The 26836-nt window shown below is 36.0% G+C and overlaps 1 protein-coding gene across 2 annotated transcripts in view; it reads right to left on the reverse strand.

Annotated features, from left to right (window-relative positions):
• Positions 1–724: 724 nt before the first annotated feature.
• Positions 725–26836, reverse strand: part of GEN1 (GEN1 Holliday junction 5' flap endonuclease) — a 30382-nt gene continuing 4270 nt past the window's right edge. Inside the window, exons 2-14 of one of the 2 annotated variants that reach the window (XM_047782604.1) lie at positions 22261–22436; positions 20821–21007; positions 16952–17128; positions 14801–14911; positions 11538–11611; positions 9942–10033; positions 7962–8112; positions 7607–7643; positions 7438–7518; positions 6382–6512; positions 4441–4502; positions 3533–3673; positions 725–2978 (exon numbers count right to left, since the gene is read on the reverse strand). In XM_047782604.1, coding sequence (XP_047638560.1) covers positions 1654–2978; positions 3533–3673; positions 4441–4502; positions 6382–6512; positions 7438–7518; positions 7607–7643; positions 7962–8112; positions 9942–10033; positions 11538–11611; positions 14801–14911; positions 16952–17128; positions 20821–21007; positions 22261–22421 — 2730 coding nt within the window. In that variant the 5' untranslated portion in view covers positions 22422–22436 and the 3' untranslated portion in view covers positions 725–1653. Of the gene's footprint in view, positions 2979–3532; positions 3674–4440; positions 4503–6381; positions 6513–7437; positions 7519–7606; positions 7644–7961; positions 8113–9941; positions 10034–11537; positions 11612–14800; positions 14912–16951; positions 17129–20820; positions 21008–22260; positions 22440–26836 lie in introns of both variants that reach the window. The other variant, XM_047782603.1, reaches the window with a different exon arrangement.

Consider the following 26836-nt stretch of genomic DNA (forward strand, 5'->3'; position numbering starts at 1 on the left):
GGCATATGGAGGTTCCCAGGTTAGGGGTCGAATCGGAGCTGTAGCCACCAGCCTACGCCAGAGCCACAGCAATGTGGGATCCAAGCTGCGTCTGCAACCTACACCACAGCTCACGGCAACGCCGGATCGTTAACCCACTGAGCAAGCGCAGGGACCGAACCTGCAATCTATGGTTCCTAGTCGGATTCGTTAACCACTGCGCCATGACGGGAACTCACCCAACAATATTTTCTTTAATTTCTTTCAACAATAGTTTTCAGAGTATATAAATTTTGTACTTTCTGTAAAATTTATTCTAAAGTATTTTATTCTTTTTGATGTCATAAAAAGAATTTTCTTAATTTCATTTAGTGTTACTCATTGCAGGCGTATAGAAGTACAATTGATATTTGTATATTGACCTTGTATCCTGCAAACTTGATGAACTCATTTATCAGCTCTAATAGTTTTTAGTGAATTCCTTAGAATTTCACAAATATGAGATCTTGTCACCTACAAGTAGCAGGGTTTTTTTGTTTGTTTGTTTTTTTCTTAAGGCTGCACCTGCAGCAAGTCCCCAGGCTAGGGTGTCAAATTGGAGCTGCAGCTGCCAGCTTACACCACAACCACAGCAACATGGGATCCAAGCTACATCTGCAACCTATACTGCAGCTCATGGCAACAGCAGATACTTAACCCACTGAGTGAGGCCAGGGATCAAACTCTCATCCTCATGGATACTAGTCAGGTTCTTAACCTGCTGAGCCACAATGGGAACTCCCAAGTAGTAACAGTTTTACTTTTTCCTTTCCAATCTGGTTCTAAGACTTTTTGAATGCTAAATAAATTAATGTAAAACAGTATTTAGAAGTATTAAAGTCAATATTATATAGATTCATTTTTAAAACAAAAGGGAGAGAAAAAAAAAAGTGCTACAGAAGAAAAAGAAAACAGAAAAACCGATGAATTGAGAGGCAAATCTGGTTTCCGTACTACTATTAATTAGCTGTGTCATATTCAGCAAGTTTCTAATCCTCTTTGGGTTATACAGTCTATCTTCCAAATCTTTTTCTACTTGGCATACCTGTGAACTTCTGGGGATATGTAAGTAGCTTTCCTAATTATTCAACTACTATAACCATGATTTTTACTACATATTTTGATCTTTTTTCTTTGTCCCTCACAAAAGAGAGTAAGATTACTGAAACTGGAAGAGCAACTAAAAGTATCTGCACATTGAGAGAAAATGTAACTCTCAGAAAGGCACAACAGAAGACATTGTGAAAATGTAGGCAATTACAGTTATCCTCTTGGGGACAAGCTGGAATATCAAAAATGCTTTAGAGAATCACTTAGAAGAAATGACTAAAAACGAGCAAATGGACAGAGCATTTACTTTGTCTACTACTACTTACATCTTAAGGCTATAACTAAAGCATAATCAATAGAGATGTTTTTTAAAATGGCAAAAGTATGATATAAAAATATACACTATCTGAAGTTTTTACTAGAGAAGACTGTCTTTTAAAACCAAAGGTTTAGGTAATTTTTTTAATTAAAATGGCAAGTGTTTCACAACGTACACAACCATATTAAATTTTTCTACTATACATTAGCTATATACCTTCCCTCCACTTCTGCTAACGCTGACAGTACTAGAATACTAAGTCATACCTATTTTAAATTTGTGTTTTGGAACCTTAGTTTTAATCTCTGACTTAAGGGAAGAGGACTATCCAAATAAGTAGCAGGGTCTTCTTTTTCCTTTTGACATTGTAGAAGACTCAGAGAACCTTTTGATGAGCAACAGTTTTCTTCATTTCCAGGTGTTTTATAAGCCTGAATACCCTGTTCAGTCTCTTTAATACGTGTCTTAGGGTTACTTGATTTGTTGGTGTCATTTTTCTTGAATTGGGCTGGGCTATGCTTCTGAGAACTCTGCTTTATTTTTTGAGTTGTGGACTTAGCATTCCCAACCACTGGGACACTTTCTTCATCAGAGGACGGCCTGTCAAGGCAAACACTCTTCTTCATTACAATTTTCTGAGCAGTTTGCATATTAGCTTTTCTATTATGATCTGAAGCAGTATTGGGTGCTCCTGTCCTAACACTGGAGGACTTTACTATTGGATTACTGACAGAATAAAGTGTAGAAGTATTTGCTTTAGAGTTTTCTTGAAACAGCTGGTCTCCTTTGAGAACTTTCCAGTTTCTAGTTTCACTTTGCAAACAAATTCCTAGAAGATCCTTTGAAAGATGTGATGGGCACTTAGAACTACTATCAGCAATACAGTGTTCTTTTACAGTAAGTAGGGACAAAGTTTTCTTGTCAACATCTGGCTGTTCAATATTCTGTGGATATGATGATTTCATATGTATTCGTTCCTTTAAAGGCAAATCCTGAAGATGTAAATCAGTAATGCCAGAAAGCAGGTGCTCTTCAGGAACAGTCTTTTGAAGATCCTGATCCAATAGTTTATTAATGTTTGTGGTGCACCATTCTGATTCATACGACAATTGCTCTGGGATATTTTTAAAGCTATCCGGGATAGCTGTTTCAGGTTCCGATTTCAAACCATGAGAGAGAGCGCTCCTTGAGACAGCTGGAGAATTACTAAAAGAAGTACCTTCCCAGTCAATGGTGCTCAAGTGCAGATCAGCAATTGCGGATGTATTATGGGTTGAGGTACTTGGTTGACTAGATTCTGCAATTAGAGACTTACTGACAGCTTTAATCTGCTGCCTAGCCAAAGGTCTTGGAGAAGATATTAACTGTTCTTGTGTATTCAAACAGCGGGCATCTTCAGGTAAAAGCAAAGCATTCAATGATGCAGAAATAGATTTCTGGGGTAATGCGGAATCAGGGGATGTTTCCAAATCTAATTTGGAATCCTGCTTAGAAAAGTTTTCACATGTGGGTTTTAAAGTCATGTGTGACTGAAAGCTCATAATATCATCTGATTCTGGCAAACTGTTCCGTTTAGACTTAACTTTCATGCCTGAAAGGAAAAAAATATATAATACAATTAAAATCTACTTTATTTTCTTTAATATGGTAAACAAACTAAAGTTTGGATCAGAAATTGTCTATATAAGCAATTTTTGCTTTTGTTCAGTACATTCCTAAAAACCATGTTGTACATAATTATAACAAAATCGCTATCAATAAAATATGGTAAAATACTTTCTTTTGGAAACAATGTTATAATTGAGTGTTTTATTATAAAATAATGTTATAATTTCCTCATTGAGTTCTGTGAAATTAAAAAAATGTATTTATAGTCCAAAATATGGACCATATACATATTAGTTGCTCAATAAATGGTTAGTATAATTACTATTGTTAACACTCAGGTTAGCAGACACAGAGCAGAATAGTTTATTCTTGGCTTTCAGATTTTAAAACAAAGTATGTCAAGACAACGAAGCAAGAGTACAATCCTTACTCTTTAGAACGTTCAGAAAAATCTAGACAAGAGAGATTCCAATAGGACAGGTAGCTCTTGTATAACATTTGTGTGTAGTATAAGTAGTTATCAGATATGATACTCACTTTTTTGTTTCTTGCCTTTAATTTCTGATTTTTGTTTTTGGTAAATAGCAACAATCTCAGGATAAGCTGCTTCAAACAGTGATTCTTCTTCTATTGTCTGTAGAACCAGTTCTCCATATTCATCTTCCGTAGTATAATGTTCTAAAGGATTAAAAATACAATAAACCAGTATTAATTACAGATTTGAAACATTCTTTTCCAGGTAAGTCAGTTTATCAGGTAGGTCATTTGTAAATGCATAATTTATTGCAAATCTTGCTTTACAACATTGTATTTCCATCTGTGGAAAACAAGAGTAATTTGATCACTATAAATTCCCATGAGGGAGTTCCTACTGTGGCACAGTGGGTTAAGAACCTGACTGCAGCGACTCATGTCTCTGCGGAGGTGTGGGTTTGATTACCAGCCCGGTGCAGTGGGTTAAAGCATCCAGAGTTGCTGTAACTGCAGCAAAGCTTGGATTCAATCCGTTTGCTGCGGGTGCAGCCACAAGAATTAAAAAATAAATAAATTCCCATGAAAATAACAGAGTAAAGGAGAAGAGTAGTACCCCAGGTGCTATTCAGCAATCTTGATTTCTTTTGATTCAGCTATACAATGAAATTCAATGACCAGACCATTTGTAGCAGCATTTTCTTAAGAAACATTTATCAATACTATTTCCATACTGTTTTTGTAAACATGATTTACAGAAGAAATGTCAATTTAAAACATTAAATTACTGAAAATTTTTTATATTTACTATTAGTCAAATGTTATTTACATAGCAGAGGTAAACTATGCAATTAATCCTTGGTGTATATGATACATTTCTTTTTTCACAGACATACATATGTTTTAATATGTATGTGATACTTGCTAAACATACAGAGTAAAATATTATAAATTTTGCTTAAAGGCATACATACCAGGCTTTTCCCATTCTATTTCAAAGCAACGAACTCCATTTCTGATTCGGGTTTTAACAATTCTGAAAAGCAATTCATCTAATGAGGTCAAATTGCATGAGTTATTTGGAAATTTTCAATTTGTAGATTGAATAATTCAATTTCCATTAATTTTTATTCTGATTTAATAATATTCTAAAAATATTATGAGGAATTATCAATAGTTACTCTTTTGACTAGTTTATTTAAAAGATAAAGAGTTTATAATTGTTAGATCTTACTAGTAGATTCTTCCTTTCACTATTATTCAGTATTCCTCTTTTCTATAATAATGATTTATGTTTTAAAGTCTATTTTGTTTCAGTTAATTTTGCTACATAACTTTGGTAAATATTTGCCTGGTAAATTAAGTCTGTTTATTTTCAAATGATATAGCTTTATTCAGCACATACCCTGTAAGCAGAATATTGCTAAATTTCATTTACTCATCTGATATAATGTCTTTTAATAAATGTTTAATCCACTTACATTTAGGGTGATTACTGATATAGCTGGACTCGTACATTTTGTGTTTCTGATTACCATGATTCCTCTTGGTTATTTCCCCCTTTCACCTTCCTATATTCTTTTGGTTTGATAGTTTTACTTTCCTATTTTATGTATAGATTTTAACTGATGGTTTTGGTGGTTACCCTTAAATGTTTACATGCATGCTTTGGGAGTTTTAATTTATTATCATCATTATACATTAACCATCAGGCATCATGAAGATATTTATATATTTTTTCCAGTCAGTTCACTAAAGCAGCTAAACATGTTTTTATCAGTTTCGGTGCTGACCACAATGTTTGTTGTAATTCACATCTTCCCTCTGAGTCCCTTGTTCTTCTTACTGAAGTCGTCCTTTAACAGCTCTCTTTCTTTTTTGGTCTTTTTAGGGCCACACCCGCGGCATATAGGGTTCCCGACCTAGGTGTTGAATCGGAGCTGGAGCCGCAGGCCTACGCCAGAGCCACGGCAACATCAGATCCAAGCCACGTCTGTGACCTACACCACAGCTCATGGCAATGCTAGATCCTTAACCCACTGAGCGAGGCCAGGATCGAACCTGTGTCCTCATGGATGCTAGATTTATTTCTGCCGAGCCATGGCAGGAACTCCATAACAGTGCTTTTAATGAGGGTCTGTGAGCGGCAAATCCCTAGTCTTCATAAGAAAATACCTTACCAACCAGTAAATAATTGTAATGATGTCTAGGTTGCCAATTATTTTTACTCAGTGCTTTTAATTATTACTCCATCATCTCCTGGCACCTACTACTGTCGTGAAAGATGTATGTTCAGATTGTCATGCTTTTGCAGCTTATCTTTTTTAATGCTTCCCCTCAAAACTTTTTGTTTGGAACATTTTCAAACCTTTAGAAAAGTTGCAAGAACAGTACGATGAAAAATCTTATCTTTCACTGAGAGCCACCAGTTCTGAGTTTTAGGCCCTCCACTCACTTTATATTTTCGTCCCCTTTCTGGCCCACTGAGATAATTATCTAGTTAAGCCCAGGCGTATCTGTTTATATTTGTTTAAATAGCCTATTATTACTATGTGTTTGAAGTAGAAAAGTGTATCAAAGTATGAACTATGTTATCTTGACAGTAAGCCCTGAATAAGCTTTTAATATCACAGTAGACATTTCCTCCATCGTTATAAAACAAGGAGCTATATATCCTACTATTAAAAATATTAAGAGAGTTCCCTGGTGGTCTAGTGGTTAGGACTTGGTGCTTTCACCACTGTGGCCCAGGTTCAAAGCCTGGTCTGGGAACTGAGATCCCACATCAAGCTGCTGCATGCCACAGCAAAAAAGAAAAAAAAAAGAAAGAAAAAAAATATATATGCAGAAAACATTAGATCATAAGATATTCCAATAAAAACACAGGGACTTATTCACACAATTCTTTATATTACCTAATTGGCTGTAGTTGATTAGAGTTCCTTCTACCAAGCTTCCTTTCTGTCATGTCATAGTGGGTCAATAACACCAACAATTTCTCACATGCATTGTGATTGGGCCACTCCATTTTTTCAAGAGTAAATCTCTGTAAACATAATACAAATAAAACAAGACCTTGTTATCTCTTAGAGACAAACAGCAATCTCCAGCTATATTATCTTTTTCTTCACAGTTAACATTAAAGTCGTATCAACAAGAATATTCCTGGAAAGAACAGCAAGCTTCCTAAGGAGGGAAACTGCACAAGGATTAAGCGTGAGGGTTTTTGGTTGAAATGCCAGAATATGGCCAGAGTGCTTGATGTTTAAATTACTTAACCTCTTTCAGCCTCAGTTTTTCCCTTTGTACAATATAATCCAGCATCAGATTATGAAGTTAAGTGAGATTACAAGTGACATGCTAAATGTAACAGCAAACTTTAAGTGCTGGTTGACACTGTTACTACTGCTGTTGGTAGGGATAAGCCACAAGCAGTTACTAGTTATTGAACCACTCTGTTTCTCTAGCTACTATACCAGGGATTAATAAAAATAACCCCATTTAATCCTTATAGTGACCTCACAAGATAAGTAATATTATTTCTATTTTGAGGAAAACACACATCCAGGGGCACACAGCACATGACAGACCATCCAAATTTAAATTTAGGTCACATAATGATTATATTAATGGCCTTGTAAACTGTACTGTCTTCCATAACAACATTCTTGATCTGACACTCTCTGGTTATTAGCCTCTCTCCCCAAACATATCCCTGAATATAATATATGCATACATGGTATTTAAGGTATCTTGTAAAGAAAAGCATAACTGTGACTTGTCTTATGGCCTGCAAAGTATAGTTACTGTGTGGCAGAAGAATGAGGATTAGAAATAAATGCTGAACAATATATGTGCATTCAAGAGCTATTTATTTCAAACCTCCTCTCAGACCAATCAAAGTGATTATCCCTCCTTATCTTCCTAGTATCCAACTTTACACTGTAAAGCAAGAATTTGTTTTCAGATACCTGAAACAATAATAAATCAGGTCTTTGGTACCTGATTTCCTTCACCAATTTATCCTTGCTCAAGAGGAATTCTTGGATAACCTAGCAAGAAAACAGAAAATCGCAGTTTAGACTTCAAACTTTAAAAAAGCCTCTGATACAAACACACAGTTGAATTATGACTTATTACCTCATGGAATGGGAATCCCTCACAACTGCAAGCTTTTCTGAAAATAAGTTGTATACATGTTAATAAGGCAACGAGGCAATTTTAGACTCTAAAATCATCCCATCTAATCTTCTCTCATTTAATGAAAACCGTCCTTCTATAGTATCCCAGTCATCAAACTTCTCACTAAAACTTCATTTAACTACTATCTTCTAGGATCGTCTGTTTTTGAACAGAATTAAGAAAAGCGTTTTGTAGAACATTATTAATGTACACATGGGGGAAAGCGACGTGGAAATAATTCAACCACAGGCATATTAATAGTTCACATCAGAAAACAACGAGCACCAAAACCAAACAAGAAACCCCCACTTACTTCTTAATACTGTTCTCTACTGCATTTAGTTGCCTGCCACATTCTGTTTGGTGCCACTCGCAGGGACAGGAATATTCATAATCATGCGGTTCACAGAATCGATCAGTCTTACATAATTTACATCCATTACGTTCATGATCCCTAGGTGAACCTTTACAGACACACGAAAAGCATGATCTTCACTTCTTTTTAGAAATACCATCTATATAATTTTTTTTGCCCTTGTCCAAATTTTCAAAAGTAAATACTGCCTAGCACAATGCTTAGCATGTAGAAGGGTTTCAATACATGGAGGTCGAATAGAGAAATGAATACAATATTAATTCTTAGGATAAAGTAGGTCTTGAGCTATTGTGATCACATGACGCTATTTTTTCTTTCTTTTCTTTTTGTCTTGTTGTTGTTGTTGTTGCTATTTCTTGAGCCGCTCCCGCGGCATATGGAGGTTCCCAGGCTAGGGGTTGAATCGGAGCTGTAGCCACCGGCCTACGCCAGAGCCACAGCAACGTGGGATCCGAGCCGCATCTGCAACCTACACCACAGCTCACGGCAACGCCGGATCGTTAACCCACTGCAGGGACCGAACCCGCAACCTCATGGTTCCTAGTCGGATTTGTTAACCACTGCGCCACGACGGGAACTCCTATTTTTTCATTTTTATAAATTACACTTGTATCTGAAAGTATTAATTTGTAACATGAAATTCTATACTGATGATAATCAATAATGGAAAACTCTGCAGTGTCTGTGTATATAAGAAAAGTATATATTATTAGTATAAAAAAGAATATTTAGTTAATAGAATAATTCATGAAATGATTCCTTTAATAAGTATATGAAATGAGTTCCCATTGTGGCTCAGCAGTAACCAACCCAACTAGTATCCATGAGGACACAGGTTCAATCCCTGGCTCTCCTCAGGAGGTTAAGGATCGGATCCCGCATTGCTCTGAGCTGTGGGGTAGGTAACAGACCTGGCTCAGATCTGGCGTGGCTGTGGCTGTGGCCGGCAGCTGCAGCTCCAATTCAACCCCTAGCCTGGAAACTTTCAGTGCCACAGGTGTAGCCCTAAAAAGACAAAAAAAAAAAAAAGGATTATGAAAAGAATACAGCAGTTAATTACCTCTGCTAGTGGCTGGCTCTCAGCTACCTACATAGCTATTTTTAAACTATGCTTGGAACATAAACAAATTATGATTGTGGCCAGGGTTTGGGGCTCTGTTGCCCACTAAAAGGGAAGTGTGACTACTTTCAGTATTGTTTTGAGAATATAAAGGATGCCTTATAAGTGATCTAAAACCATCACTTATAAGGTATCAAAAAACTATAAAAACATTTATTTCTTCCATGATTTCATCTACAATTTTTAAAATGCTAATGAAAACACATGAAAGCAAATAGATAAAGCAGAACTTCTTTTACAAGATCAACTAACATGATCTCTTAATCTCTCGTTTCCTTTTTGACATGTAAGGGACATCATTTTTTATCAAGACTGATGAAGAGGATCTAAGGTATTTTCAATAAGAGTGAACGTGGTGTATTAGAAATTAGTTTTAAAAACCATCTTCACACACAACGAAAGTGCACTATAGGACATTTAAAAATTCTTTATATGTATAAACATAAATCACTAATATTAACAACAAATGGTTTCAATTCCTCTTTTCCCCTAAGATTTATCAGTACAGTATTTTTTTTCCCTAAAAAGGATTTCTATATTGAAATGTAATTTTAAGATCAAGGCAATGTGATAATATAGTTTGAAACTGCACTTGTATTTATCATTTACATCACCTATTTCATTAAATAAATATTTATGAAGTGTCTGGCATATGTATATATGACATGACTCCTGACTCTGAGGGTTTGCAAACTGGTGAGGTAGGTAGGTATGTAAAAAGTACTATTAGAACAGAGGTGAAAACATAGTGATCAGACGTAAATCCTCTAGCGATAGCATTCCCCATATCCTCTTACCTGGATGGGAGCACACAGAGCAATGAGCCAATTTGTTAACGACTAATGGTTGTGAATTGGAAGAACAAGATTCCTCAATCCACTGATTAAACCTTTAAAAGAAAATGATTTTAAAAAGAAAAAAACAAAAACAAAAACGAATAATAAGGTCACCAAAATGCCATGCTCTCAAATGTCAGGCTATTCTGTTCCCTTTCACCTGCTTACTTATTTTCGCTGTGGCAGCAAAGGTGCTGGCCTAGCCTGGGAATATAAAAACTCAAAAAATTAAACATAACTAGGGGGAAAGTTAGTCTGAATTAATAAAATTAGAATGACAGATAATTACAACAAAATGTAATCTTACTATTTTCAAGTGTGAGGACAAACATTTTCCAAAACGTTGTCAAAAGTACGTAAGTGCTAACACTGTTTCTATAGAAATGATTTGTAATTAGCCATATTTGTTTGCTAACTATGTAGTTAACCATATTTGCTTACTTTTCCTTTTTTATTTTATTCTTCCCAAATGATACCTTAACTCACTCTCATGCCCAAGTATACTTTTCTTTTCTGCTTTGGAAAACTCTCATCGCTGAGATTACTAATGAATTTATTAAAGTCTTAGATCTATCAATAGCTTTACAGCTGAAAGAGAAGCATTATAGGAAAGGACACAGCTATTTGAAATCTTTCTCATGGTCATCCTTTCTTCATTTCTACCACTTAATGTTTCTTTTCTTACACTCACTATCTCATACTTACTGAAGGTCAAGACTATTTAAGTTTCTTAGTGTTGTGGTTGATTGAATTAAATTGGGAATTTGTCACACTAAAAAAAAACTAAGTTTCTTAGTGTCCTAGTTCCTTTCCTTCCTAGTCATTCTGTATTTTATCATCATCAATATTAATTTTTATGAAAGACTGCTCTCATCAAGTAAATATAAAGGACATGCTTTTAAAACGAAACAGCATAGTCTATAAACTTTAATATGCTCTGTATCTTAATTGCCTTGAATCCTCAAATTGTACAGTAAACTCATTAGAATGATGAGACTGAGGCACTACCTACTGTACTAACAAGGCATCTTAAACTAATTAACTTAATTCACTAACTTAAACATTAGAATGAATGTATTACTACATTTGTGGCTATGGAACAAATGGTAATCAAGTAAAATTTTTGATCAAGTGTTATTTATATATTTGCAATATACCAGGCATTTCATTTATAGAAAAAATAATGCCAAAATATTTATATTAAAATACTTTAAAATTAATTTAATGTTTATTTATCTTTATTTATTGGTAAAATAGTCTAAAATAGCCTGTGGCAAATGCCCATAGTTACAAACGCATCTGACATCTTTACTGCTTGTGTTTGTAGTAAGATAATGATGTTGCAAAAAAACAAAGTATGGCCTAGGACCTATACTTTCATGATTTCTTTGGAAAACTTCAGAATAAATAAAAAACAAGTGATTTAAAATGAAAAATATAGATGAGTTTAAAAACGCAAAAACTTATTTTGAAAGCATAATTCTTTTTGTAATATTTACTATTAAGTTCAACAAGAATAAAAGACTAATGTCATAAGGAAAAGTAATTTTTAGTTACCTCTGAAGTAAACTTTGCCCCTTCAAAGTATTTATAAGTTTTAAAGCTTGCTCTTTTCCAACTCCAGGGACTCCCTTGCAGAAAGCAGGAAAAGAAATTCAAATGTTAATCACCAGGGAAAGGATAAGTGAAGGATGGTAGGTACATTCAATGTAAGATTGTGTAGCTCAAAGAATGATGATGGGAAAAGATGTAAGACATATTGCTACGTGTAAAATCAAAACTGCAGAACAGCACACAGTGTGAAAAGCACATTAACTTAATGCAAACAAAAAAGTCAGTGACCGTTGACAGTGTTTATTCTAGGAAAAAAGTGGAACAGAATTTTAGAGGGCTTTCATTTTCCATGTTAATTATTTTGATACTATTTTAATATGAGCTAACTATGTATATTTGAAATCAGGAAAAAACATGTTCATTTGATTATATGAACATTTAATATTTAAAGCCCCAGACATCAAAAGATAATAAAGGAGGCGTTCCCGTTGCTTCTTAGGGGAAATGAATGTGAGTAGCATCCATGAGGATGCATGCTCAGTCCCCAGCCTCGCTCAGTGGGTTTAGGATCTAGAGTTGCTGTGAGCTGAGGTCTAGGTCGTAGAAGAGGCTTGGAGCTGGCGTTGCTGTGGTTGTGGTGTAGGCTAGTGGCTACAGCTCCAATTTGACCCTAAGGCTGGGAACTTCCATATGCCACAGCTGCAGCCCTAAAAAGACAAAAACAAAATAATAATAATAATAATAATAATAATAATAATAACAAAGGAGAATTCCAAGTTACTTCTTGAAATTAGCTCTTGAACTTAAGAAAATTAAAACAAGCATTAAGTTTCCGATACACAAAAAATATACTGAGTCTTCCAGTTCCTGTAAGAGTTTATGAATATGTCTTTGTAAGCAGGGCTGCTCTTTAGCCAATATGCACCTGGACAGACATACAAGTGTTAAAACACTTCCAAACTGGTTAATAAATAGCCACTGCCCATGCATTCTAAGTACCTGCCAGCAACAGGGTCGCCCTCTAACCTGATTCCCCTTCCCAACCCACTTACAGTCTGGATTCAGCTACTACAAGGGGAACTCATAACATAAGAGAGTATCCAGCAGCACGTTCCTCTCTATAGCCTGTGTTCTTAACATACACATCGCAAGATGTATTGTGAATCACCGTTCTTGCATTAGCATTTAGTTATATATTAAAATTTTTTTTTTAGGAAAATCACATTAGTACAGATTCTTAAAGATCTTTAAGCAGAATAATAGAAAAAGACGGAAGTTTTGGTGGCAAGGGATATAAAAGGTCAAAACAACTAAGGCTGGTGTATAATGAAATACCACTGCAGCTAAAGTTGGCTTCTGTGAGTTCAAGTTTGGCAGTAGTTTCTTTTTCTTTTTTTTTTTTACATTAGATTTTATTTATTTATTTATTTATTTATTTATTTATTTATTTATTTTGCTATTTCTTGGGCCACTTCCGTGGCATATAGGAGATTCCCAGGCTAGGGGTCGAATCGGAGCTGTAGCCACCAGTCTACGCCAGAGCCACAGCAACGCGGGATCTGAGCTGCATCTGTGACCTACACCATAGCTCACGGCAATGCCGGATCCTTAACCCACTGAGCAAGGGCAGGGACCGAACCCGCAACCTCATGGTTCCTAGTCGGATTCGTTAACCACTGCGCCATGACGGGAACTCCCAGTATTTTCTTACATTCAACACTGGGCTGATTTTAGACTTTAATTATGATAAAATGACATATGGGAAATAGGCATCTTCTATTTCAGAATGAGAATTATAATAATTATTTTTGCGTTATTTAATAGTTTTTCTCTCTCATATTTTGATTTCTTACTAGTTGAAAAAAAAAGATTGCTCTATTTGGTCACTGGTGACATAGATTTGAAATCAGAATTAATAATTGTACTATCCTACTATATTTTCCTCTCCTAAAAGCTGATGAAAAAAATTTCAGTCATCCTTCTTCAGACTTCTCTTACAGATATTGTCTACAGTATAATGAAGGATTTAGTAAGGATACAAAGGTGATCAGCAGGGCAATAATGGGACTATGTAAAAATAGTAGGAGCTACAACACAAGCCATTTCATATTTTTAAACATCATATTTAAGAATGGGATTATCCTTGTAATTCTTAATTCATCCCTTATCTATTACATCTATCTGTTAAGAGTATTACATTGTGTATTTTAAGATATAAAATAAAAAGTTTTTACGAACAAAACACAATGCAATGTTAAGAGGCATGGAAAGATGAATGGCTTAACTCAACCATCATGTTGCCTAGCAATACAAACAATAACAACAGAAACAGTAACACTGAGCATGTGCATAATTAGAAAGTTACAATGGAGATTCTAAAGCGGAACACAGACAGTGATAGAAACTAATACTGGCATGATACAAGGAAAGAGTAATTCCTATATTTCTTATACATATATTTTTTATTTTAGGGCTGCACCTGCAGCATATGGAAGTTCCCAGGCTAGGGGTCAAATCAGAGCTACAGCCGCTGGCCACTGCCACAGCCAAGCAATGTAGGATCTGAGCCCCAATACCACAGTTCATGGGCAACGCTTGATGCTTAACCCACTGAGCGAGGCCAGGATACTAGTTGGGCTCGTTAGCCCTAAGCCACAACAGGAACTTCCTATATTGCTTTAAGAAGGTAGTCAAACATGAATGTGAACCTCTTATCATAAGGTTTACTGAGATACAAGTCATGATACTAGTTGTGATTCTATTCTTGTTTATTTATTTTTTGTTGTTGTTGTTGTTATTGTTGTTGCTATTTCTTGGGCCGCTCCCGCGGCATATGGAGGTTCCCAGGCTAGGAGTTGAATCTGAGCTGTAGCCACCGGCCTACGCCAGAGCCACAGCCACAGCAACGCGGGATCCGAGCCATGTCTGCGACCTACACCACAGCTCACGGCAACGCCGGATCGTTAACCCACTAAGCAAGGGCAGGGACCGAACCCGCAACCTCATGGTTCCTAGTCGGATTCGTTAACCACTGCGCCACGACGGGAACTCCCCTATTCTTGTTTATAACATTTAATGTCACCATGAGCCAGGTTTCAGTGTCACTTGAAATGCTGATTAGTTATTGAATAGTTTATTATACCAATATTCTAAACTAGATTCTTACTTAAATAACCATGTTATATTCAGATTTATACAGCATGTAAGTTATCAAAAAAAAAAAAAAGCCACTATGAACAGAAAATAATACGACAATTACAGCATACCTTCGGAAGATAATCACAGCCCAGTAGTATTGCTAGGCCAACCAGAGAATCTCTATCCAAACCTAGTATATTCTTGATAGAAGACATTGTATAACAGTCAACGTGTGGGTCCTAGAAGAAAGTACAGATTTAGCATCGTCTTCAAAAAACTAAACATCATAAAAAATAATTTGTCAAGGCTGTCTCTAAATGTTTACTTCTAAAAGTTTAAATGGGAAAATTGTCCTGATCACCAGAATCTTCATAGAATTTAACACTTCAATATTTGGAAATAAAGTCATAGTTTCAAGAAGGGCTTTAAAAATTAACTACAAGGATTTCTTGCCATGGCTCAGCAGGTTAAGAAACAGACTAATATCCATGAGGATGTGGGTTCAATCCCTGCCTTCGCTCGGTGGGTTAAGGATCCAGCATTGCGATGAACTGTGGTGTAGGTCACAGACCTGGCTCAGATCCTGTGTTGCTGTGGCTGTGGTGTCGGGTGACAGCTGCAGCTCTGTTTCAACCTCTAGCCTGGGATCTTCCATATGCTGTAGGTGCAGCCCTAAAAAAACCAAAAAAAAAAAAAAAAATTAACTACAGTAGTCATTTTTTTCCATGTTGTCTTCATCTACAAAAATAGATTTCCATCTTACAAAATTAAACACTGTAAAATGTATATTACAGAAAGTAAACATTTTTTGTAAGTATATCATCTGAAGTTAATGATTATTAATAGCATGGTGTATATTCTTTCAAAAGAACATCTTCTTTGACACACCCAAGGATTTATTATTACTATATTTTAAAGTAAAGATAGGATTATATAAAAGTGCAATTTTTTGGGGGGTCTTTTGTCCTTTTTTTTTTTTAGGGCCGCACCAGCAGCATACGGAGGTTCCCAGGCTAGGGGTCTAATCAGGGCTACAGCTGCCGGCCTACGCCACAGCCACAGCAATGTCAGATACCAGTTGCATTGCGACCTACACCACAGCTCACGGCAACACCCGATCCTTAACCCACTGCGTGAGGTCAGGGATCGAACCCGTAACCTCATAGTTCCTAGTCGGATTCGTTTCTGCTGCACCACGACAGGAACTCCTAAAAGTGCAGTATTTTATGGCCGCTAATATAACTAGATATCTTAATGCCAATAATACGTACCTTTTTAATGACTGCTTACTATTACATTAGAAAGATTCTAAGGCAGTGTTTCTCAGTGGAGACACTGTTAGCATTTTCAGCGAGATAACAGAATTTTCTGGCAAGAGGTTTAGTTTTCTTGGCTCCAATCCACCAAATGCCTATAGTCTTCCTTGCCTTAACCTTGAATAGCTATAACCAAAATGTCCCCTGGTAGTATTTTCTTCGCCGAGAACCCTGGCTGTATTTAGCCATTCTCTATCAATGGGCATTTGGTGCCAAACTTTTGTGATTACTAACAATGCTGCAGTTAAAATCCTCATATACCTCTCCTTGCATATGGGGAGGTGTTTTTGAGGATTGCTAAAAGTGGAAATTCTGGGTTAATGCAAAACATATCACATGCAATTTTATAGTATATAATTGAAACCGACTTAGAATTAACCATGTGAAACTGGTCAAGCCTTTAGGAGAGAAATCCACATTTCAAAGGGAATGAACTATATGGCAGTGACATATATATTATCTGCTCTTGTGGCATATGGAAGTTCCCAGGCCAGGGACTGAACCAGTGCCACTCTGGCGACCCAAGCTGCAAGCCCCTGCAGTGACGATGCTAGATACTTAACCCGGTACACCACAAGAGAACTTCCGTGGCAGTGACATTTAAAAAAATTAATTAATTTATTTTTATTTTAAATGATTTTTATTTTTTCCTTTATAGCTGGTTTACAGTGAGCTGTCAATTTTCTACTGTACAGCAAGGTGACACATTCACACATACGTATATACAGTCTTTTTCTCACATTATCCTCCACCATGCTCCATCATAAGTGACGAGATATAGTTCCCAGTGCTATACAGCAGGATCTCACTGGCCGTGACATTTTTAATGTGTAAACACTGTCTTTATTAGCAATTGCACTATGGTAAGCATTTTACACTTTTTAGTTCATTTAATCATGTAATAATCCCTTTTAAAAAGGAAGTTTGTACAACAAGTGCTGAAAAAGAGAAAGAAAAAAATACCTTGGTATTCATAGTGAAATTCCTATAAACAGTCTGGGCCCCATAAAGGAAAGCATCTCCATCATTGGTGAGGCAGCCATCTACATAACCATTGGCATTGAGGTAAGCACACATAGCTTCAGCTTCCCCAGCAGCTTGGACCCAGGGAATTCCTAGGCATTCCAGCATATCAAGACACTGAAAAGAAAAAAGTAGATGCAATAAATCTAAGAATATTTTTATTGTTTTTTTTTTCCAGTGTTTAACTTCCACATTACAAATATTAATAGCAACTATTTAGGTATTTTGCAAATTATGATATTCAAGAAACAACTGGAAATCTGAACACTGAATACTTTATGGCATTAAAGAATGATTGATAAACTTTTAGGTGCAATAATAAAAATTGTTTTGTAGTAATTTACTTTTTTGAGAGCCTCTATCTTTTAGAGAAAGGTACTGAAATATTAAGGGTAAAACAATATTATATCTGGGATTTGCTTCGAAATAATGTACGAGTACGGGAATGTGTGGGGGACTAGATGAAACAAAATTGGTCAAGAGTTGATTAATTGTTAAAGATTGGTGATGAGTTACTTTTGTAATGATTTAAAATCTTCTGTAACGAGAAGTTAAAAATTTTAATGTCCATTAAAAAGTATTCCATATTCAATTTAAAATTTTATTTAAAAATTACTTTTAAAAGTAATGGATATTCATTTTTCACTGTTTTCTTTAATGTTATTTTTTTCAAGGTTCTGGAAATATCTCTAAATAATAATTAATCACATTAACATTTTTATAATTATTCTCACATGATGATCAACCTAACATGAGCTCTTCCAAAGAAGATGCTATTACACAATTTTGGCTTGACCTTAAAGTTCACTTGTTACCAACCCTGTACAATGAAACTCTCATATTGTGGGAAAGCACAGGATAGTTGTTGGAGTGCTCCTAGGAACTCAAAGAGTTTATATCAATCCGGTGATGCAGAAATAATCTGCTATAAGTTTTCTTTGGGTTATGAATTCAACCCAGCTGAGGAGCTTATGGTTTAGCTTTATAGCCCAGTGCATTCTTTCTCGTCCTACAGTATATGCTCATTCTATTACTGTGGAATACTGGGCATGGTGAGGAAAAGAGGCTATTTACTTACAGTTTCCAAAGGCAGATAGAATACCTATCACCTCTTCGCTTTAAGTGATTAATTGTTTGCATGCTGTATTACATAATAAAAAACCACTGCTAGATGTTGCCCAAGATGGACAAGGTTCAGAAAGACAAAGTATGATGTTGGAAAAAAGGGCATTTTTCAGGACTCTGGTGGGGAGACATTGTGTTGCAGGTATTGCTTTATTGCACCACCATAGTTGTTTCTTCCTTACCCTTAGATAAAAGTATCCCTTCATAAAAAACAAAAAGAGCTAAAAGTTATTTTAAATTCTTGTGCGTGTCATTGCAACTCTTCAAAAATCAGCGGGAGATATGTGATGAGAATGGGTGTAATTTTCCTTACACTACGTCTACCATGTGGGTTAGAGGTTGTGTTGTAGGCCTAATATGTGCTTTTCATGCATGTAACTAAAAGATGGCCATAGATTAGAATGAGAGGCCATTGAAATGCATAACAGGTGGACAACACTGAATCATTACAAAATGCCTATGAACACCACAGTAAGTGAAATAACAAAATACGAATAGAGCAGTTTTCTCTAAAAGACATAAACATCTTTTTGCCTTATACTAGATATTTAATGCCTTAAGTATATAAGTCATAGGTATCACCAGGAATAATTAGAATCCAGTACACTTCAGATATTCTCTTTTAATTATTGATAGTCATTAAGGTGCAATAGTCACTAATTAAAAATTAGTTTTTATTTTTATTTATTTATTTGTTTTGTCTTTTTGCTGTTTCTAGGGCCGCTCCCATGGCATATGGAGGTTCCCAGGCTAGGGGTTGAATCAGAGATATAGCCTCTGGCCTACACCACAGCCTCAGCAATGCCAAATCCAAGCCAGGTCTGTGACCTACACCACAGCTCATGGCAATGCTGGGTCCTTAACCCAACAAGCAAGGCCAGGGATCGAACCTGAAACCTCATGGTTCCTAGTCGGATTCGTTAACCACTGAGCCATGACGGGGAACTCTGAAAATTAGTTTTTAAATAAATCACATAAAAATATAAAACTGACATGGGAGCTCTCTTGTAGTACAGTGGGTTAAAGATCCAGCATTGTCACTGCAGTAGTGTGGGTTCCATCCCTGGCCAGGGAACTTCCACATGCCACAGATGCAGCCCCTTCAACAGCTCCAAAATTCATATATATATTTGACAAAATATATATATTAGACAAAATTTTTCTGGAGAAAAATGATTATAAATTGATGCAATGCCTTTTCAAAGAAATTAAATTTTTTAACCGTTAAAAAGAAAAACATGGATATGAATTCAAAGTGAATATGACAAAAGGATTATATCCTTAATATATAAAGAGCTTGAACAAAAGAAAAATTAAAACCTCAAGACATAAGTGGGGAAAAAACATGATTGCCATTCCCCACAGAGACTAAAATTAAGTTAATCTCACCATTAAAAAAATAATATGTATTGGAGTTTCCCATTGTGGTGCAGTGGAAATGAATCTAAGAACCATGAGGTTGAGAGTTCAATCCCTGGCTTCACTCAGTGGGTTAAGGATCCGGTGTTGCCGTGAGCTGAGAGGTGGGTTGCAGACATGGCTTGGATCCTGTGTAGGCCGAAGGCTTCAATTGGACCCCTAGCCTGGGAACCTCCATATGCTGTGCGTGTGGCCCTAAAAAGCAAAAAGCGAAAAAAGAATAACATGTATTACATATGTAATATATATATATGTATTATATAAACAAAGAAATATCCTTGATTTTGCACACTAAATAGTACAAGGCTAAACCTCCTAACAGCCAATGATCTTGTGAGTGCACTGAAATTGCTTATCTCTGTCTGTACTGGTAGAAAGTCACTGGCAAGACGTATAAAATCATTCCTAAACTTTGGTCTATCAATCCCACTTGGGTAATTTCATCTTAAAATCATATGAAAAAGCTATGTTCACAAAAAAAATGATCATCATAAATTCATGTATGCTAGAGAAGAACTAAAAAGCAAATGATATACAATATACAATCATGGGGAATGAACTCATACCTTTATATATGTTATACAGCCATTACGAGTTATGATTTTGAATAGAATACAGCAACAGAAAAATATGGGTATACTAATTAAGGAAGAAGTCCAAGGTAAAAACTATTTGTGCATTATTATGGCAACTTTAAAAAATATGTACATCTTAAAAGAGACGATAACAGCTTCTTATTGTTTTACTTATATATTTCCCTTCTTTCTTAACTTTTACAAAAATATATATTTTATAACATATAAATATTGCATAACAATAAGTATTTTTAAAAAGGGAAGTCAAATACATATTCTGTCTATAAACATTAGTCCTGAATGAGTAAAGTATGAATTAATGAGACCCTTATTCTGGGACTTCAAGTGCTAAAGATGTCATAAAACATAACATAAATCAAGTACCAACTATGTACCAGTTATTTTAGATATATTTTTTGTAATTCTTACCCTGGAGACTATTACTAATCTCATTTTACGAGGAGGAAACAAGGCTGAGATAGGTTAAAAATCTTGTCCACTGTCTCAGAGTGTCTAGATGCCAGAGTTAGAATCTGAACTCAGGTGGCTTTTACTCAAAAACATAAAACTTTCTTCTCTACCCACACTGGCCTTCTATTTACAGTAAAGTTAGTATTAGGGATATTGAACGAGTTTTATCTGAGTAAAACATATCAAACCAGAACTATTGAATCAGATCTGAATGCTCACCTCCTTTAAGACTGATTTAAAATGTGATCTTCCTGTTTTTTGAGACCATGTTTTTCCAGAAGGCCCATACCGAATCTGATTCCTCTTATTTATGACATCAGCTTTCAGCTTTGGGGGTTCCCCTTCCATGACAAACACCAGTTTCACATCCATTAGTGTTAAACATGAGACACGAAAAAATAAGTTCCTGAAATATAAAATTAACAATACATTAATCATCATATATTGAGAGCAGAAATCAAGACAGCATTATGACATAACGGCAGGAACATTAGTATCAAAACAGTTATATATGCAATAACATTTTATATACTAAGATTTTAAGTGGGGAGTTCCCATCATTGTTGGAAATTAAGATAACTCTGGCTCGGGTCGCCAGTGTCGGAAAGTGAGACGTGGACAAGGAGGAGTCTTGACAAGGCTCTTTACTTCTGCACAAGGGCTCAGGTATTCCAAAAAGCATGTGTGCTGAACAAAGGACCCTCCCCTATTTATCCCTAATGCAGGTGATTTACCTGTCCCCTCCCCATTGGTCAGGTCAGGGCACACATTCTTCCCGGTTGGCTAATTGAAACAAATTGTGGAAAAGAGGTCAACAAGAAGAGGGTCGCAGGGGCATTTCGGCTGAAACCAGCGAAAACGGAGTAACCAAGATTTCCTTTGATAGAAAAGACATGGTGTTACTTTCCACATCATGGCGCAGCGGAAACCAGTCCAACTAGGAACCATGAGGTTACGGGTTTGATCCCTGGCCTCACTCAGTGAGTTAAGGATACCTCGTTGCCCTGAGCTGTGGTGTAGGTCACACACGAGGCTTGGATCTGGTGTTGCTGTGGCTGTGGCATGGCGTAGACCTGCAGCTATAGCTCTGATTGGATCCCTAGTCTGGGAACCTCCATGTGCCACAGGTGTGGCACTAAAAAAGCAAAAAAAAAAAAAAAAAAGATTTTAAGTGGTTGGAGAAACCACTGCACTTTTTTTTTTTAGCGAAGGAGATTAATGGTTATTCTAATTGCTCTGTGGAAAATGGTTTGGTGGAGGAGGAAGATTTCATCTCAGCAGAGCAGGTAAGAGAGGCTGGCACACACTGAGGTAGTGCTTCTGGACTGCAAGAGAAGTTTGTGAACCCAGAATGTATTTTGGAAGTAGACATGGCAATATTTCCGAAGGCCTGGATGTGGGGAGGGGTAGAACAGGAGAAGATTGGCTCTCAAATTTCTAGCAGGCGGATATGTTAAACAGGCAGCTAGGTATGTGAGTATGAAGCTCAAGTGGTAAGATGTACAAATTTATGAGTCATTGATTTAAAGAAGGCATATCTAGACACGTTAACATATTATAAAATCTCAAAATGTAAAACAGTAACAAAAGACATGAAAATAAAACCAATACATCAAGTGTTTATGCAGTCATCTATTTAGTCTAAGAATTTGACGCTACCTGAGGTGGGGCTTCATGACTGTTCCAATCATTTTTTTGACTGTCTGTGCCTCACATACCCAGAGACTCAGATCAACCGCAATGGTTTTCCCAGCAAGACTGTTCAAGTGGATGTGTTGTTTAACTGGCTCCAAAACTTGCCACAAGTCATTCACTCCCATCCTGGTGATTATCTGCTACTATTTGAAACACACATTTCAAAAGATTGTTAAAAGACATAGAAGCTCAGAACAGAAATTCAAACAGCATACTTTGAGCTAGTTTAGGGGTGATTCAGAGATATGTGTTCTTATTTCTTTCATGGGTCCACTTTTCAGAATGAATCAAAAACACTGGAAACACTAAAAATGGTGGAAATACTCTTAGTGACGTCAAAAATACTGATGTAACTAAAAGATTAAACATTATTAGCAGATAATAACACTGAATTTGTCCTTAAAATCCACTCATGTCACCAAATATGGGTTTCTCTATACTTTGGAAAAATTACTTTAAAATTTAATGTAACCAAATGTCAACGGTCCCCTTGTCCCTCCTCATTCTTTCCTCTTCTTTTCCACGTTGTCTTTGACAGTGGCTGGGAATAAAATTTTTCGCATGGTCACATTGATATTGAATGAAATTTGGAAAATAAAAATTACCCCCCCCCAAAGGTGGTAATTGGCTTTGTTCCAGCTAATAATAAGAGCTAACAAATGCAGAGATGAGTTGAAAATCCAGGGGTGTGGTAATGCCTATTTATCTTGTTGATAATTCACTCCTTGATTTACATACCTAAGGAGAGAAGAGGACTAGTCCTCTATCATAAGCAGGAAAAACAAAAAGACAAAAGCAAGGAGGCATGCATACACGCAAAAAGACAAAAGGAAAAAACAAAAGGTTAATGAAGGAAAACTCTGATGGAAAATTGGGAGTGGAGTCGGGGGACAGCAAATGCAGAGTTGAAGGAATATGTAATCATTTTTTAAAAAAGAGTATTGACTTTTTAAATTGCAAGGCCACACATATTCATTGTGGGAAAATAAAAAATCTTTTAAATTTTTTTTTTTTCTTTTTAGGGTTTTCTATGGCATATGGAGGTTCCCAGGCTAGGGGTCCATTTGGAGCTATAGATGTTGGTCTATGCCACAGCTATAGAAATGCCAGATCCGAGCCACGTCTGTGAACTACACCACAGCTTATGGCAATGCCGGATCGAGGCCAGGGATCGAACCCGCAACCTCATGTTTCCTAGTCAGATTCATTTCCACTATGCCATGACAGGAACTCCAGGAAAATATTTTAATATCACCTATAGTTCCACTATCCAAAGAAAACTGATGTTAAACTCTTTACTGTGTATGCGACATTTTTAAAACAAAATTAACTTAAACTCTGCTATTGTAACCTGCTTTGGTATTTTCTATAGGTCAGTTTTTCCTTATCAAACATGTATATGTTTCTCTTTTCCTTTGTTTTATTCTATAACAAATACTATGCAGCATTTGTATTGAAGATTCAGTCTCTGAGTAGCGACCTTAATTCATTCCAAAAACACAAGGTATGAAATAAAGATACATTAAGACAAAAGGCTATCACCGCAATCCAAAGCCATTCTATTTAAATGTAACTGCATTGTCCGTTCCTTTAATATAGTCCGCAGTAAAAGCAAATGTTCTCAAATTGTACATGGCTGCAATGAAAATAAATGCTAGAAATGTGGCTGCCATTTTCTCTGAGATTTTCTGAATCTTAATGTGGCCAGTTTTATCATAAGTACAATTTTGTGCACTCATTTTTATGAAGAGTTGCACAAACATTTGCTGTATCACTTTTTCAGGAAAAAAAAAAGATTTAAATGCAAAGAAGCATTAGGTAGTTCCAATGTTAGTATTGTCTATGTCACATCGAGGAGGCCCACTGATTGAATGAGTGGCATTGTGGCATAGATTCGGTCAAGGTTTTATCTCTTTGTTAGTGAAAAGCTGTAGTTAAATTCCAGAAAGAGTGAGACACATATATTCTCTAAGGGAGTATTTTGAAAGGAAAAAGTCTTTTAAAGCATTAACCATCAGAACACGTAAATTATAGAAAGTTTGAGGGGGAAGTTCTTATTGATAATTGTGCTTTCCTTTTATTTGTGACTCATACAGGATACTGGTATGGATTGTTATTGAAGGAAATTAAGCAATTTCTCTCTGGAGAAACATTATCATAACTGATCTTAATTCATTTAAATCTGATCCTGACTCTAGCTGTCAATTTTTTAAATGCAGTTATCTCCTGATTTAGCAATAGCGCTCCTAGGAATTTAAGATATGCTCCGAAGTGTTTATAGATTTATAAACAAGGATACTCACTGTAGCATTGTTTATAATAGATGATACTGGGAAGAACCAAATGTCCACAACGGACATATCTTTAAGCAAATTATGGTATATTCACACAATGGAATGGATGATGCAGCAAATAAAAATGGGATAGATTTACTTGTACTGATAAAAGGCCTCTGAGTAGCAAAATGAAAACAGGTTATTTATTAGGGATGACTGAGGTTGAGGGATGTGAAAAATTACTCTTCAAAGTATATTTCTTTGTGTTATTTCTTTAAAACTAAACACTTGCTTATATTACTTTTCAAATGAAAAAAAACCTTAAAAATGTGGTCTTATCTGTAAAGAGTTATTAGGCAAATAAACTAATAATCTTTAGATGATTCATGTTCTGCCTAAATACTAAGTAGCAAAGTATGCATACAGCTCATGGGTCAACTAAAAACTAATACGCTACAAATTTATGAGTATCTGAATATCAAATATGACTTTAATATGTTACTAAACTCAGATTCTGCTGTTCACCCGCTCAAAAGCCAATAGTTGAAAGCCAAGCAGCAATAGAAGGTGCTTTAATCAGAAAAGCCAGCAAACTGGGGAGAAGGCAGACTTCTATCTAGATACTAACTCCTAAGATTCTGCTCAGCCATGAAGGGTTTTAAAAGGAAAAAGGGGGAGAGAAAGTCGGTGAATCATGGAGGCAGGAGGTTGGGTCCTGGCTCATCCTCCATTGCATGCAGGCTGGCTGACTCTCTCTTCACATGTTCTTTTGCCTGCAGGATCTGCCTGCAGGATTGCTAAAGGGGCAGTTGGAGGTTGAGAGCTAGTCATTCTTTAACTACTTAATTCTTCATCCTGACTTCTTTTAATCTAGGAAAGAATCAAGTCAGGTAGGCAAGGCATGTTGTGCATCCAGGAGAGCATCAACCAGGAGTTAGGTTAAATTGCTTAGTGATGTCATTCGTATGATTAGGTTCTTGCAAGGTTAGAGGGGACTACAAGTGGGCAAACGGGAAAGGGACAAAAGAGCTGCTTTCAAGTATGGCTTTTTAGAGATGAGAGATTCACATTTTCTGGTTTCTCTCAGAATGCCTAGGAAAAGTTGTGCAGTCTTAGGCAAGGCACACATCTTTTCCCTGGCCCTCCCAGCTCTAAAGGTCAGTCCTTCCTACCATGTCTCTAAGACTTCATTACATAAATTGACTTTACAGATATAAATGATAGTAATGAATGAAGACTGACATAGTATGGTGTAGTTTATCACAGCGCACACAAACATACATTTATGTAAAGGACTGGGGATGTAAACTGTATTCCTTCTGAGGGTGATGGGAAAAAATTAGAGAAACATCGATGAGGTAGAACTGTCACCCTCGAAATATTTAAGCACATTCAGGACATTTTTAAAGACTTTAGTGGAATACGTTATTCAATGGGGCAGATGTACCTGGAAAAAAAAATAAGCCCAGAACTGATTCTATTAATACATTAAGATTTCCACAAATTGGATCCCTTCAGCAAGATAAATAGGGCTTTTAACTAGACCCACAAGTAATATCTTTAATATAACAAGGTCATTACACTTAAAACTTAATTATCCATGTTATTTTAATTTCTTTGGTTAGAAATAAGTCTGGTTTAAAGAATGAGCATCTGTGGTTATGTTACAGAACAGCTAGCATTGGTAGGTGAACAGATATCATTAACATCTTACTGGGACCTCTACCTTGGCCATTCCTTTACTATGACAGGGGCAAAGACTACAAAGCTGTAACAATGGCTGCTTAAACACAAATGGAATGAACAATGAAGGCAAAAAGAAAAAAAAGTCTTTGACAAAATTATCTGTTAGTTTCCACAAAGCAAAATTTGAGTTACTATCTCTGAGCTAAGGTTTTCTCTACTTCCCCGTAAGGATGTGACATTTTCTAGGGGGAAAAAAAAGTCTTTTTCATTCCCAAACTTTCTGGTCACCATATTTTTTTTTTCTTCTGGTTTTATTGAGATGTAATTGAAATACAGCACTGTTTAAATTTCAGTTGTACAACAGGGCAATTTAACTTAATACAAGTTGAATGATTACCAAAATAAGTTTAGTGAACATGCATCCACCTCATATAGATGCAAAAAGAAAAAAAAAACCCATTTTTCTTTGTAATGAGAACTACCCTCTTAACATTCACATATAACATACATACAGTGGTGTTAATTAGTCATGTAGTACACATCACACCCCCGGTACTTATTCTATACCTGCAAGTTTG

This window comes from Phacochoerus africanus, chromosome 5 (genome assembly GCF_016906955.1).
Source record: "Phacochoerus africanus isolate WHEZ1 chromosome 5, ROS_Pafr_v1, whole genome shotgun sequence".
NCBI lineage: Eukaryota > Metazoa > Chordata > Mammalia > Artiodactyla > Suidae > Phacochoerus > Phacochoerus africanus.